The sequence below is a fragment of the Hypomesus nipponensis genome, chromosome 26 (assembly GCF_054491055.1).
Source record: "Hypomesus nipponensis isolate SF chromosome 26, ASM5449105v1, whole genome shotgun sequence".
NCBI lineage: Eukaryota > Metazoa > Chordata > Actinopteri > Osmeriformes > Osmeridae > Hypomesus > Hypomesus nipponensis.
In genome coordinates this window covers 4,219,716-4,233,332 of record NC_140386.1, presented here as the reverse complement: position 1 = coordinate 4,233,332, position 13,617 = coordinate 4,219,716, and the positions used below count along the sequence as shown (strand labels likewise).

The 13,617-nt window shown below is 47.8% G+C and overlaps 3 protein-coding genes across 4 annotated transcripts; 2 read left to right on the top strand and 1 right to left on the bottom strand.

The window, feature by feature from the left end:
* Window positions 1-389: 389 nt before the first annotated feature.
* Window positions 390-2,929, bottom strand: LOC146221063 (MARVEL domain-containing protein 3). Of its 2 annotated transcripts, none has more exons than XM_084693184.1 (4): window positions 2,540-2,929; window positions 2,034-2,169; window positions 1,848-1,951; window positions 390-1,340 (listed from the first exon to the last, which is right to left on the bottom strand). In XM_084693184.1, exons 2-4 carry the CDS (start codon window positions 2,165-2,167, stop codon window positions 676-678), a joined length of 903 nt encoding a protein of 300 aa, XP_084549310.1. In that variant the 5' UTR covers window positions 2,168-2,169; window positions 2,540-2,929; the 3' UTR covers window positions 390-675. The 2 variants fall into 2 exon arrangements, with proteins under 2 accessions (XP_084549310.1, XP_084549311.1); XM_084693185.1 differs by lacking the exon at window positions 2,540-2,929 and adding an exon at window positions 2,442-2,533.
* c26h8orf82 (chromosome 26 C8orf82 homolog) lies at window positions 2,562-4,440 on the top strand. Its single transcript, XM_084692285.1, has 4 exons — window positions 2,562-2,632; window positions 2,814-3,209; window positions 3,291-3,339; window positions 3,911-4,440. Exons 2-4 carry the CDS (start codon window positions 3,054-3,056, stop codon window positions 4,438-4,440), a joined length of 735 nt encoding a protein of 244 aa, XP_084548411.1. The 5' UTR covers window positions 2,562-2,632; window positions 2,814-3,053.
* Window positions 4,441-6,524: 2,084 nt separating this feature from the next.
* On the top strand, window positions 6,525-10,814 carry naprt (nicotinate phosphoribosyltransferase). The gene is made up of 13 exons (XM_084692642.1): window positions 6,525-6,790; window positions 7,709-7,836; window positions 7,927-8,009; window positions 8,098-8,228; window positions 8,358-8,473; window positions 8,596-8,792; window positions 8,910-9,050; window positions 9,138-9,222; window positions 9,353-9,433; window positions 9,671-9,773; window positions 10,132-10,289; window positions 10,442-10,549; window positions 10,700-10,814. Exons 1-13 carry the CDS (start codon window positions 6,529-6,531, stop codon window positions 10,784-10,786), a joined length of 1,680 nt encoding a protein of 559 aa, XP_084548768.1. The 5' UTR covers window positions 6,525-6,528; the 3' UTR covers window positions 10,787-10,814.
* Window positions 10,815-13,617: the final 2,803 nt, after the last annotated feature.

The window sequence follows — 13,617 nt, the reverse complement described above, 5'->3', positions numbered from 1 at the left end:
ACATATCAAACTGAACACGCACCAGCCCTGTCCTGTTGCTAAGAAGCGACACCATTATTGTGACCCTGTTGTTGTTGTTGTTCACTCCAGAAGGTTCTTTGAACCCAATGACGTCACAAAGATTCACCAAGCTATGACCGGACAATGGAGGGCCATTGTGTAAGCCATCGTGACATCAGCAAAGAGGAGATGCAGTGATGTCACAGCTGGCTGTTTGCCCGAGTGATGGTGAGACAGGACAGCTGAACCGAGTTAAGTAGGGTGCAGGGGGTTGTGGGTACTACTGCTGTATATCTGCTGCCCCCAGCAGGTTTTCTGGTGTAACAGCACCCCCATAAAAAATATCTCATTATAGCTTAGCAAATTGTCAATCATTTACAAAGATCAAATTGTTCTAAGGTTTTATTGACATCACGCCACATAAAAACACACACACACACATGGGCGATGCCTTCCTGCGCTGAACAGTCACATTGTTACGGTATAAAAATGTTTAAAAGCAAGCATTAAAAGAGAGCTTTGTGCTGGATCTGTCGAGACACTGGTCCATTCACACGGACTTTCCAAATCGAGACGCTTCGGTCCTACATCTCATAAAGTCCTCCGCCCACGAGGGGGACGGCTCCAAAGACAAACGCCGCGCTTGAGCTCAGACCGCGAGGGATTCCTCCGTCGTCACACGGCCGTCGCCTCCGTCCGCAGCGGCGCCCCCTGGGGGTAGGCCGGGGCGGCGCGCCGCCTCTCCTCCTCGTGCCGCCGCCCGTCGCGGTGATAGGCCCACACGGCCCGCACCACGCTGAAGCTGAGGACGGCGCCCACGCCGTACAGGATGGCGGTGATGAGGCCGAACAGCGCCACGGCGGCGTCGGCCCCGCCCACGTCGCAGTTCATCCACGTGTAGCCGCGGCCGGCGTACAGGCGCTCCCGCCGCTGGCACACGTCCGTGGCGTTGACCGTGATGACAAAGTGCAGGTACAGCCCCACCGCCACCACGTAAGCCACCGCCCCCAGCGCCTGGAACGCCAGCCCTCCAATCAGGAGCTTGCGGCTCAGCTCGTACGCCGGCTTGTTGCCGGAAACCACGAAAAGGAGGGAGGTGATGCCGAAGACCAAGCTGAAGGCGACTCCGCCGTAGATGCCCGGGGCTCTCATCTGGCTAAACTGCATGTCCAGGTCTCGGACTTTCTGCAGCTCGGTGCCCTCGAACGGGCTGTAGGCCGAGTTGATGTTGAAGGTGGTCATCCCCCCCATGGCGGACATCCCTGACATCACCATCTGGGCCGCCACGACACACACCAGGACCAGGGCGTTGGTGAGGACGGTGACGATTAGCACGATGCCTGTTGTGGATTCCCACACACACACACACACACACACACATACAAACAATGGACACAGTGAAACCTCTCACAAAGCTTACAACATTCCTATCTCCTAAAGTTCCTTTGGATACACCCACAACAACAACTGTCTAATACCAGATTAAGTGTTGAGAGATTTGGGGGGGGGGGGGTAAATTGGCTATTATTAGCCTGGGATATGATACCCTAATCAACCGAGGGAATTCTAAGAAGCTAAACTCAGAATGGCATATGAGAATCAGATAATCACTTCTACACAGAGGAGAACCAGTTTGACCAGTATTTGGGTGGGTGTGTGAGGGGGGGGGGGGGGGAGTTTCACTGGGCGTAGCTGAGGGGATGAGAAGGAAATAGAAGCATAGCCGACTATTGATGGCGTGTTTGAACATTCCTTTCCTGCATATTGATTACGTTTACACGCTGAATGTACACAATATCTAGGGACTACGGGACCCCCCTCTACCTGTCTGGCTGTCTCGCGCTCACCTCTTCGGGAGCAGATATTGTTGCATTTTGAATTCTCGTGTTCTTGCGGAGCACGGTGTTGACGATGATGTTTGGAAGGGGGTGTGGAGGGTTGTGATGAAGATCTGAGGAAGTCGGAAAGTGAAAGAGTGAGCATTTGTGAGATACGGCGTTGAGGACTCGTGTATTGATGAAAAACCATCACACCTGCCGCTTGACGGTGGTCGGTCATTGCGCGGTTCCCTCCTCGGTCTGTCTTCACGATGCTCACGGTGACCCCCGCCGTTTCTCTCCCTCTCCCTTTCCCTTTGGCCTCGGTTGGTTCGCGGAGACTGGCTCATACCTGGCACGGAAAAAAACTACAACTGTCATAAATGCAAGATGTGAACTTTGAGCAATAGCTGTTAAGTGACTAACTAAAATTTCATCGAATGTGAGTCACTCTTCTCGACGTTATGTATAAGTAAATTGTCAAAGAAAAGTTTAAAAGTACTACATTAGTCAAGGCTACTGTCAGAACTCTGTTATTTTCGTCCACAATTTCTATTTTGTGGACAAATAAACACGACGTCTGCGCCCACGTTTCAAAACATCCATTAATTAGATCAAACTTACCTTAAGTACGCTTGATAGCTTAAGTGTAGAGACTGGGCTATACTGAAACTTAAACCATTTTAGGAGGTTTGTGATTACAATTCGTGAAAGTATTTTACCTTTTCCAGGTAGCAGGCTCCGCCCACAGAAAATAACGAAAATACAGGTAGTCTAGTCTTCTGGCAGGTGAAGAGAAAGTCAAAATAAATCAGGTACTTTTCCAAGATTTTCTTTATCCGAAAACACAAACTTTCCTCATGATGATCTTGGAAGGAGTCTTGTCTTTCTCGACAATGTCCAACTGAACTTTGCTCGGGAAGACAGCAGAGGATCTGCTTTGAGTGGGAAGTTGTCTTGAATAAAATTGACGACTTTGTTTTTCTGTGTCCCTAGTTTCACCACAAGGTGGCAGTACAAAACAGGGAACATTGTTGGTGGAGACAGTCTTCCGGTCAGCGTCAATGAAGTTAGAATAAAGCAAAAGAAGAAGACGGAGGCATCTGCTGCTCTATTCGATTAAGTATAGAACATACGGCAATCATGTCATCTTTTTTTCATTGAATTTGTGTATTGACGACATACAGTGCAATATTACACCGGCACTACTGAGCACAGAATATCTAGCTGATCGCCATGCTGTGCCCGGCTGGGGCTGTCAGACGGCTAAAAACGTTACGATGCCTGCCGTGGTTGTGTCAGAGTGGGCAACGAAACGTCACTTATGTTCAAGGCCAGAGCCCCGAACCTCGCATTCGGGAGTACTTCTATTACATTGACCATCAAGGACAGGTGCAAGTATATTGAAATAAGTTATGCAACAGTAATCCTAGCATAGCTAACCGTGTCTAAACAGCGTGTCCTTATTTACAGCTGTTCCTTGATGACACTAAGGTAAAGAACTTCGTCACTTGCTTCAAAGGTAAACCCCGTCAACACACTATGGAGGCTACACACCCACCCACACACACACACACTAGATAGATGTACACGCATACCAGTGTAGATAGACAGAGCCAGTGTGTTCATAGCACTCTGCACTATATGTGCATGAGTCTTACATTTTAGTCAAAATGGCATCTTTTTCTTTAATAAAGTGAATTGAATATAACTCCACTCAACATATATAGCATTTCAATCCCATTGACTTCAAAAAAAGCCTTTTTTTCTTCTTGTCAAGCCTTTTTACTATCACAAGCAAAAAGTAATGACTGCAGTACAGCGCGTCTCTATGATTTTTCTGCTATGGACCAGACCTTGCACTTATTCAGGAACAGTCTAGCATACCTTGACTAATGTTAAGGCTGGTTTTCTTCTTTAGACCCTTAGGTCAAATTCCATGTCCTGCAATTTCAAGGCAACACCCACTCTACAGATTAGCCGACATCCGATTTCGCCAGCGTTAGACATTCTGTTTCATGCAGAAAACTTGAGCCCTCTGATGGTGTCGTCTAGTTAAGTGTTTCAAGCAGCATCCGTGTCTTTATTGACAGATAAAAAGTTCCTCGTCTTCTTCTTCAGTCGTCTACGGCGGAACGAGATGGGCCGGTACCAGGAGCCCTTCCCCTTCCTGTCCCTGTGTGGGCGAGAGAGGAACTTCCTGCGCTGTGACGACCGCCCTCTGGTCTTCACCCACCTGTTGCAGAGCCCGACTGGGGTCGAGGGGCCAGAGAAGCCTCCTGAGTTACTGTCGTACTGTGGGGGAGAGGACAAACTGTCTGCGCCCTTTCAGCCAGCGTCAATCTACATGCATCCAGGAAGTGGGCGGGTCTATCACCCGTGCCCGGAGCGTCTAGGAGGCGTCGGCCTCATACGGTCAGCCCTCGCCATAGAGCTCAGCCCCTTCTTCATATACCCACCTGGGGAGAGCCAATCAGGACAGCCGACGCACTTCCTATGGGCGGGACAACAGCACGTGCTGACCAATGAGTTGGCTGGATGCTTCCCTCATGAGGAGGAAGATGGGTCTGGGGCAGGGCTCCAGACTGCAACCAAATGGTCGCATTTTGCAACCAGTTTTTGAGACAGTGCAAGCATTTTTTACAAACACTCGCGCACGTGTGACCTACAAATGTTGAATTCATTAGGTGTGCACAATGTTAGCACACGTTAGCAACAACGCATAGATACGACGTTCTAGTCAGACTTATCAGTGTTCCTTCTGTATTAGTACCGTAGCTAAAAGTCTAGGAAAGTTGAGGCTGTTTTTCACTAGGTACCTATAAACCTTGCTAAAAGTCTTGGGAAGTTAAGGCTATTTTTCGCTAGGTTCCTACGAACATCGTAATCTGCCAGACAAGTGGGTTCCCCTTCGTTCTTTTGGTGAGCAGTTTCACGAGCCTTTATTACCCGGCGTCATGGAGCCTAGCAGCTAAATACTTATTTAGCACTAGCGTTGCTACTGTATCCCTGCCTGTGTTTGAGCTGTTGCGCTGTTATACTCAGCAAGTATCATGTTGTGGTGTAGGAGGACTGATTGAAAAGTGCATCATACATTTAAGTCATTAACTAAGACTTGCATGTACAGTAGGCTACGTAATGTCACATTAAATAATGTATTTAAACTCAAGCTTATATGGTGTGTCGCTGTATATCAGTTGTAAAAATAACAGTAAAAAAACTGACCCATCTGCAACCGACGCAGTCACACCCCACAATTTCCCCAGAAATTGTCCCAGGGGCGATTCTAAGATCAAACCTTTACGGGGGCTCAGCCCCCAATGAGAATGTGACATGAATACAGTGCCTTACGAAAGTGCTAAACGTAAACCCCTTGCTAATATAAATCCCTAATTTCACTGGATAACAATTGATACATTTATGCATTATTATGCAAAATATTGAATGAAAACACTAAGGATGTCCCTTTCTTCATGAACTATCAACATCAAATGATAATAAACAATATATTTTACAAATATATTATTTTTTAGGGGTGCTGAAATTAAATTTAGGGGTGCTTGACCACTCCTAAAAAGGGTCTAAACCATTGCCACTAAATTGTACCCTCTCTAGTTACATTAATAAATGCATTGCAGGTCAATATAAGGTGTGCCCCTAAATGTTCTGCTTGCGCTCCTAAAATTTTCAGTCAGGGGCTACTGTGCTCCTAGTAAAAAAAGTTAGTCTGGAGCCCTGGTCTGGGGATTGAGAAGTGGGCTGATGCACTGCAGCATTTAGGTTCAATTCTCAGTGTTTATTATCCCAGTGTTACAAGCTTTCACTCTGATGAGATGTACACAAAAGCACTGGCTTCGATCTTTGTTCATTCAGGCCAGCTGAAATCAATATGGACTTCTGTTTGCAGCTTGCCCTCATATGGTCTAGTTTTTGAAATGCGAATGATTATTCTGATGATCGTTTCGTTGAATAAAGATGTTTGTAAAACAGTGGACATGGTTTGTAAAATAGTGGACATGTTTTGATGTTCCTAATGGGCAAATATAATGGGCAGCAGACAAAACTGCATGCAGTGATTGTTTTCCAGAACTCAAAAGTAATCCAAAATCTAAAAGCCACTTGGAGGCCTGGAGATGCAATGCATCCATTTATCATCGGATTATAATCAATTCAGTGCATGTTGTTTTACAGCTTCCATCAGACTTTAAATTATATGCCATTAGACAAGAATATTTCGAAGTAGTCTGATCATTTACAGTCTTGCTTGTATTGGTCGGCTGCTCTGGAATCAACACAATTCTTTCTCTTGTTTGATGCTTTTTAGTTTTAGTATGTGTTCTTGTTTTTGTCCGTCTTGCATTGGTTATGCCTTTGTATTTACAAAATCAAGGCAAATACACAACTTCCAGGACAAATACTACAATGCAGCAAGTTAATTACATTTAAAAGTTAAAACTTGAGGTGAAGGTAAAAACTTTTAATTGTAAAGTTGGCGATACAATATCTCCGTAACCATTTTTTCATATACTTGGTAAGATTTATAAGATAAAACACTATACGATATTGTTTTAGTAGGCCTAGATGTGAGGGGACGGTGAAGCACTTGTAGAAAGGCTTGGTTTTTCTACTCATTTTGCCTGCCGAGGTTGTAGCTAGGCTACTGTTGGGAATCAAAACTTCATGTCCCAGGGATCTCGGCTCCAGATCCTTTATGAACAAGGAGAAGATGGCAGCGCCTTCGAGCCATGCATGTTCCGCTTTGGAGCGGTCTATACGCCAGCGTGTTCCTCCACTGCTCACAGACCTTTATCAGTTTACCATGGCATATGCCTACTGGCGGGCTGGCAGACACAATGAGCCCGCCGTCTTTGAGTTATTCTTCCGTGACAACCCGTTTAGCGGTGGCTTCTCGCTCTTCTCCGGTCTCCACGACTGCCTGCTGTTCCTCCGAAGTTTTCGGTTCACAGAAGAAGGTGAGTTTTGTATGTCTTCTTGTTCCTGGTTTATGTTTGTCATATAATTCAGCTTTTGAGATCATAGGGTATTTTCCTGAAGTTGCTTTTAAAGTTGTATATATTTTACTATTGAATGAAATTCTTATTTTCACTGTGATTGCGCAATCGGCCACCTTCAGCACGACCCCGAGTTTCTATGAATAACAGAGCGCTGTCGTGGATGTCACTGCGGTATGTAACCAACCCTGTGAACTTTGCAACTGCTCCAATGAACTTCAACCGACACCAGTGGCAATTTGTCTGCGGGGCCAAGAGCTTGCCGTTAACTTACAAGATTTTAATTAATACAGTACTGCAATAAATTCGCGTAGCCTATTGCCCGATAAACTCAACTAAGGGAACCGGTTACATCTCACATAAAATTCAAGTCTTTTATTTGTCAGGTACACAGAACAACACGAGGTCAGACTGGGCACTGACATTCTTAAGACAAGACAACACAAGCACCTGCATAGCATAACATAAGTACACAGAACATAATTTACATCTATGCTGAGCTTAAATAAGTGAAACTTCCTGAATAAACAGATAGCAATAAATAATCGACTATACTAACCCTAATACTAAAACGTCCTAAATAACAGATAACAGAGACAGATACAGATAAAAGCAGCCATGGACTCTGGATACTCGGTTTGGGTCCCACTCACGTGGGTTTATGAGATTAGCTGAATTAGTAGTGTTTGAATGGTCACTGCAGTTTGACCCCAAAGAAATGGATGTTTTGAAAGGATACCTTGTTCATAGAATGTGAACTTGCCCGGCGTTGTGCCAATATGTATCAGCTGCACGCAACGTTGAATGACCAGCATCGCACAAATTCTTGTACTGTCTGACGCTGGCTTTGTACTCATGGCGTGTACACCCGTCCTACAGATGTGGCGTACCTGCAGTCGGTGCTACCCCCTGCCACGGACCCGGCCTTCTTCCACTTCCTGCGAGGCTTGGACTGCTCCGACGTCACTCTCCGCTCCGTCCCCGAGGGAACCGTCGTCTTTGCCAGAGTGAGTGACCGTGAGGGGGTCATAGGTCAGTGTGTGTGTGTGTGTGTCAGGGCTTTGAACCTGAACTGGCATCTCTCTCTCTCTCCACAGGTGCCGCTGATAGAGATATCTGGGCCTCTAGCCGTGGTTCAGCTCCTGGAGACCAGCCTTCTGTGTCTAGTCAACTTTGCCAGGTAGAAGGGATCATGTATTGGCTCTCTCTCTCTCACACACACACACACACACACGTCCAGAACCCCTGAATCTCTGTCTGGCCCCCAGCCTGGTGTGCAGTAACGCGGCTCGTTTCCGTCTAGCGGCGGGGCCCAAGAAGAAGCTGCTGGAGATGGGTCTGAGGAGGGCCCAGGGGCCCGACGGAGGCCTCACTGCCTCTCGCTACGCTCACATCGGAGGTGAGGAACCCCCATCACCACACGCGCACACAAACACACATTCAAACACACCCACGCACACACACATATACAGACATATACACACACACACACATATATTCAAACTGGTGTCCGACTGTGTCTCCCTAGGTTTTGATATGACCAGTAATGTCCAGGCTGGCTTCCTGTTTGGTGTCCCCATGGCAGGCACCATGGCACACTCCTATGTCACTTCCTTTTCCTCCCTGGAAGAGGTGTGGCCTCAGGTGAGGCCCCTCCACAATTTCACTTCTGACTTTTTTTTTTTTTTTTGCTTTCCCATATCTGTGACTGGTCCCCGATTCTGTTGGGCGAGGATTGATGAGCTGTGATTCCCCTGTCCAATCAGACGCTGGTGGCGGCTAACGGAGACCCAGACCCCGTAGACCTCATCTCGCTGACCAAGGGTTGGCTGGGGCGCCTCTGTGAGCTGCTGGGGGCGGAGCCTGGGAAGATCAGGGAGGGGGAGCTGGCGGCCTTTGTGTCGTACGCCATCGCCTACCCCCACAACTTCCTGCCTGTGATTGACAGCTACAGCGTAAGCTGGTAAATCCAGTCCCATCCTGCCCCAAGTTAGCTTAGCGCCACCCCACCTCTATTGTTGTTTTCCCATGGGGGCCCCCTCTCAGTGGAATGCTAACGCTAATCGTTCTCGGCCCGCAGCAGTGGCCTGTTGAACTTCTGTTCCGTGGCCCTGTCTCTGTGCGAGCTGGGCTACCAGCCTCTGGGCACCAGGCTGGACAGCGGCGACCTCTGCTGGCAGTCGGTGGAAGTGCGCCGCATCTTCCGGCTCTGCGCCGAGCAGTGAGTTAAAGGGCGGGTGTTTTTGGGGGGGTTTGTCCGTTGCCTCCGAAAAACGCACCGTCGTAGCCTGGCTCTTCTCTTCCCCAGTTTCTCCCTCCCCGCCTTCCATTCCCTCATCATCGTCGGCACCAACAACATCTCGGAGCTCAGCATGACGGAGCTGAATAAGAAGGTGAGGGGTGGCTCTAAGGACAGCCGCGGCCGGGAGAGCAAGACTTCTGGAGAGGCGCTGCTTTGCCTCTCGCTAACCGGACTCCTGGATCTGGGTCTTTCTCTCTGCCTTTCGTTTCCTTTGGTTTCAGGAGAATGAGATTGACGTGGTCGGTGTTGGAACGCATCTAGTCACCTGCACGCGACAGCCATCACTGGGATGTGTGTACAAGGTAGTGGACACAGATCAAACACGCGCGTGCGCACACACACACTCCCAATACTACCTGCCCCTGCCCTTTCTCGATTCTCTCGATTTTGGTTCGGGATTTCTGTCTCATGTTTCTCTGTCTGCCTGTCTCTCTCTCCCTGTGTCTTTGTGTCCGCCTGGCCCCCTCTCTCTGCCTTTCTCTCTGTCTCTCTCTCTCTTGCTCTCTCTGTGTCTGCCTGTCTCTCACTGTGTCTGTTAGCTGGTGGAGGTGAAGGGGAGCCCCAAGATGAAGTTCAGCGAGGACCCAGAGAAGAGCACCGTCCCTGGGAGGAAAGCCGTCTACAGGCTGCTGGACGACGATGGTGAGGTGCTCTCGACCTACTCGTCACGGCACCCAAAAGTGAACATTTTCATCTGGGGATCGATACAATGCCACTCGACAACTCACTTTCGTATTTACATTTAGTAATTTAGCAGACGCTCTTATCCAGAGCGACTTACAGTAAGTACAGGGACTTCCCCCCCGAGGCAAGTAGTGCCTTGCCCAAGGACACAACGTCATTTGGCACGGCGGGGATACGATCCAGCAACTTTCTGAATACTAGCCCAACTCCCTCACCGCTCAGCCATCTGACTCTATTTCTCTACCTGCCCTTCCCCCCCCTCCCTTCTCCCTTTTGTATACGCCACCTGGGCATGTTACCGTTCCCTAACCCCCAGGTCACCCTTTCCTCGACATGCTGTGCCTGGCCGAGGAGCCTGCCCCTAAAGCGGGCATGGCCGTGAGGTGTCACCCCCTGGGGCGAGACAAGACCTGTCAGTCGGTCACGGCGGCCCAGGTGACCCAGCTGCGCCTGGACGTGTTCGTCGGCGGACAGGTGAGACACACACACACACCGAGGCACAAAGATGGGGGGGGGGGGGGGTCATGCCTCGGGGACGAGTCTTGCTGGGGGATGAGATTTGCTAAGTGGGAGGCGTTTCCGTCTCTCTCCCTCTTTCTGTCTCTCCCCTCCTCCCCCTCTTCTAGATAACAGAGCCCATGTACAGTATCGCGGAGACGAGGGAGAAAGTGCAGGACTCCATCCGAACCCTGCACCCCCGTCACAAGAGACTGCAGGAGCCAGACCCGTACACTGTGAGTTACGCACGCACGCACGCACGGTGCATACGTGCACGTAGACATTCCGCCTCTCCCCGCACGTGTGTCGTGGGGTTGTCATCATCAAGGTCGTTTCCTTTTTCTTTTCCGCAACCGCCCTCGCCACCGCACCCTTCCCTCCACCAGGTGGCGGTGTCCGAGAAGCTCCATAACTTGATGGCTGTGATCCGAAAAGGCAGCGTCAACGATAGCAACTTCCTGCTGGCTAACTGAGATTGGGAAAGGGGGTTGGAAGAGGGGCGGGGGGGGGGGCGGGGGGGGGTATTGGGGGGGTGGAGGGAGTGGTTGGGGGTGGTGGAGAGGAGGGGGTGAAGGGGGGCGGGCCTCCCTCCAGAGGCTTATTCTCCCGTGCCTTGAACCCTCCCTCTTACCCCGTGTGCGCCGACGAACTCTGAACAGGATGGCCCTTATCACAGAGAGAGTCTTATCTCTGGCGTGTGGAGGTCATAGCCTTCGGGGGTGAAGGCTACGAAGATACCCAGACATATACGGCTTGCCTCGGCCCAGACAAACCTTAACCAAAGGTGTTCTATTATAGGCAACTGGAAGTACCGAAAGGCTGTTGACTGACAGTGGGGAGAAAGTGCGACCGTTTAGATCATGTATAAATATGATCTGCTTATATTATATGTAATATAATATATGGTTTCATCATTCTAAAAAAAGTGTAGCGTTGGAACCTCATTGTGTAATGCTGAGCTGTACTATGCTGGAGATGTTTATGAAGTGGCCTTTCGGTAGTGCCTATATGCACAAGACAGTTTTGCACACACGGGCAGTTATGTCAGTTTGAAGAGGCCTTTATCGTTCTGGATGTGCTGTCGACAAAGCGAAGGAAATGTCAGCGATGCCTATTTTGCTGATACGCAGAAAACAAGTCAGTCAGCTGGCTCATATGTGGTCTCATAACATGTTGCCTATTGTTTTAGAGTTTGTTTTTAAATCACGCCTATTATGTACTGGCTTGTATTGTAGACATGTTTTACGTGTAAATGTGTACACCCCCTCCAACCAGTAGAGATGCTAACACTATGGAACCATCGTGTGATATTGCACCGTTTGTTTGTGATCTTCCGTTTTTGCAAATGTGGTTTTAAATAAAGTACCCAGTACTGTTGGGACTGTTATATTAGTGGTCATGAAAATGGTGTGTGACTGGATTAAAGGGGGTAACATGCTCCACTGTGCACACTGCCCCCGCCCCCTCCGGCCCCCCTCTGGACAGTGGCGGGAGCTCTGTGCGTTAGGATTGGCTGGTTGCTGGCCAGTGGCAGGAGCAGAGCAGACACACCCAGCTGACATATGGTGCTGATTAGACAGTGATTCCGTGATGTCATCTGAGTCTGCCCCCCCCCCCCCCCACACACACACACACTAACGTGTATCTTTCAGCTGGGACAGCCACTCTTGAGGGACATTCTGGCAATTCACATGAATGCACACTTATATACACGTATTGCATGTTTACATGTATGTAAGATATAGATCGTGAACTGCCTTCACAGAACCCCATATCCAACCATACATGTTAAGCCACATACCAGGTTATCATCATAGTGGCAATGGGGTCATTTAACATTTAAAAAAACAAGTAAATAACCAATTGGAGCAAACTCCCCCACAGTCCAGACAGGAATGGGAGCTTCCCACCCACTCTGGAACCCCATTTAGGCATCCTGTTTCCAGCCGGAACCCCTTTACTGGGACACGGCAGCCATGCTGCCCTCATGATGATGATACAAAGTGGTAACAAATATGCTGGACCTAAACTAACCAATATATGGGTAAACCAAAGGCAATAAAGTTGATATGAGAACTAAGGAACAAAGCTATGTGACGTGTATTATTCAAGTGAAGACAGTTGTATGGTGTTTCTGAATGTTAACATGTTAACATAAAAGAAATAACGAAGGATGTTCAAGTCTCTGTGTGGGCCGCTGTTAGGCGTCCATCGAGTAGTTCCAAAAATGTAGTTTCAAAATGTGTATAAAAACAGTTCAGACAAGATACACACATATTGATTTAGAGCTTCAGTATACATTTGAGTGTAAACCTTTTTGAGTTGTTTGAAATGATTGCTGTCAACTGTGTTGTACTTGCATGTACTAGCTGCACTAAGGAGGGAGTTTGCTCTGAAAACATTCCATCACTTGTCACAGCCAGAGGTCCCTACTACCAGAATTCAATGTCTATTTCCCTCTCAGTAAACGACTTGCCACACAACTGTTTTGTGTTTACAATCATATCCGTTTAATAGATCCTGCTTCCCACAGCCGAGTAAGTTTCTTCTAACTTGCAATGTACAGTGCTTGGTTCTAGTACCTGATAAGCCAAGTCTGGACCTTCCCTTTGTGAATGGCTAGTGAAAAACATCTAATAAATGATGACATTTTGATTGGTTCCATCACATTTATTTTAAACAAAAAACTATAATGATATATTTAACAAAAGGTAGAAAAAAAAGAAATAGTGATCATTTAAATAAGAGTTTTAACAAGTTTGAGGCTTGATCATGAAAACAGGTCAGGCCTGTTAACGGCAGGCAGCACAGACATATTCCTGTCAGTTGGATTTGAGCACAACACTGATGGAACCATCGGAGGTAGTTGTCACAGCCAACCTGAGATTTTGGATAAACATTAAGACGAATTGATGGAATGATAATGAATGATCAAACATTAGGAAGGCAAAAACTGTCACCTATAATAATATGACCTCTTATAAAAAGAAATACCAATGCTTCATTATAAATGTGTCTAGTGAAAAAGTATTGTATTCAATACCAGTTTACAAGTTATTACCCAGTTAGTGTCACCATCCAGATTGTCCACATCCCCGCAACTAGTCTCAAAAGCTTGTTATGGCACACTTTACAGGGCATGAAGAGCCACCAAAATTAGCCCATTTGAGGGTGTGTCAGATCAAATTATTCATTATTTATACATTTTTTTACAGCAGTCAAGTTGTCATTGTTTGTGCCAAACAAGTTGTGAATTTGTTGTAACATTAAAACAGGAGATCACGACTGTGCTCAAAGTGATGCT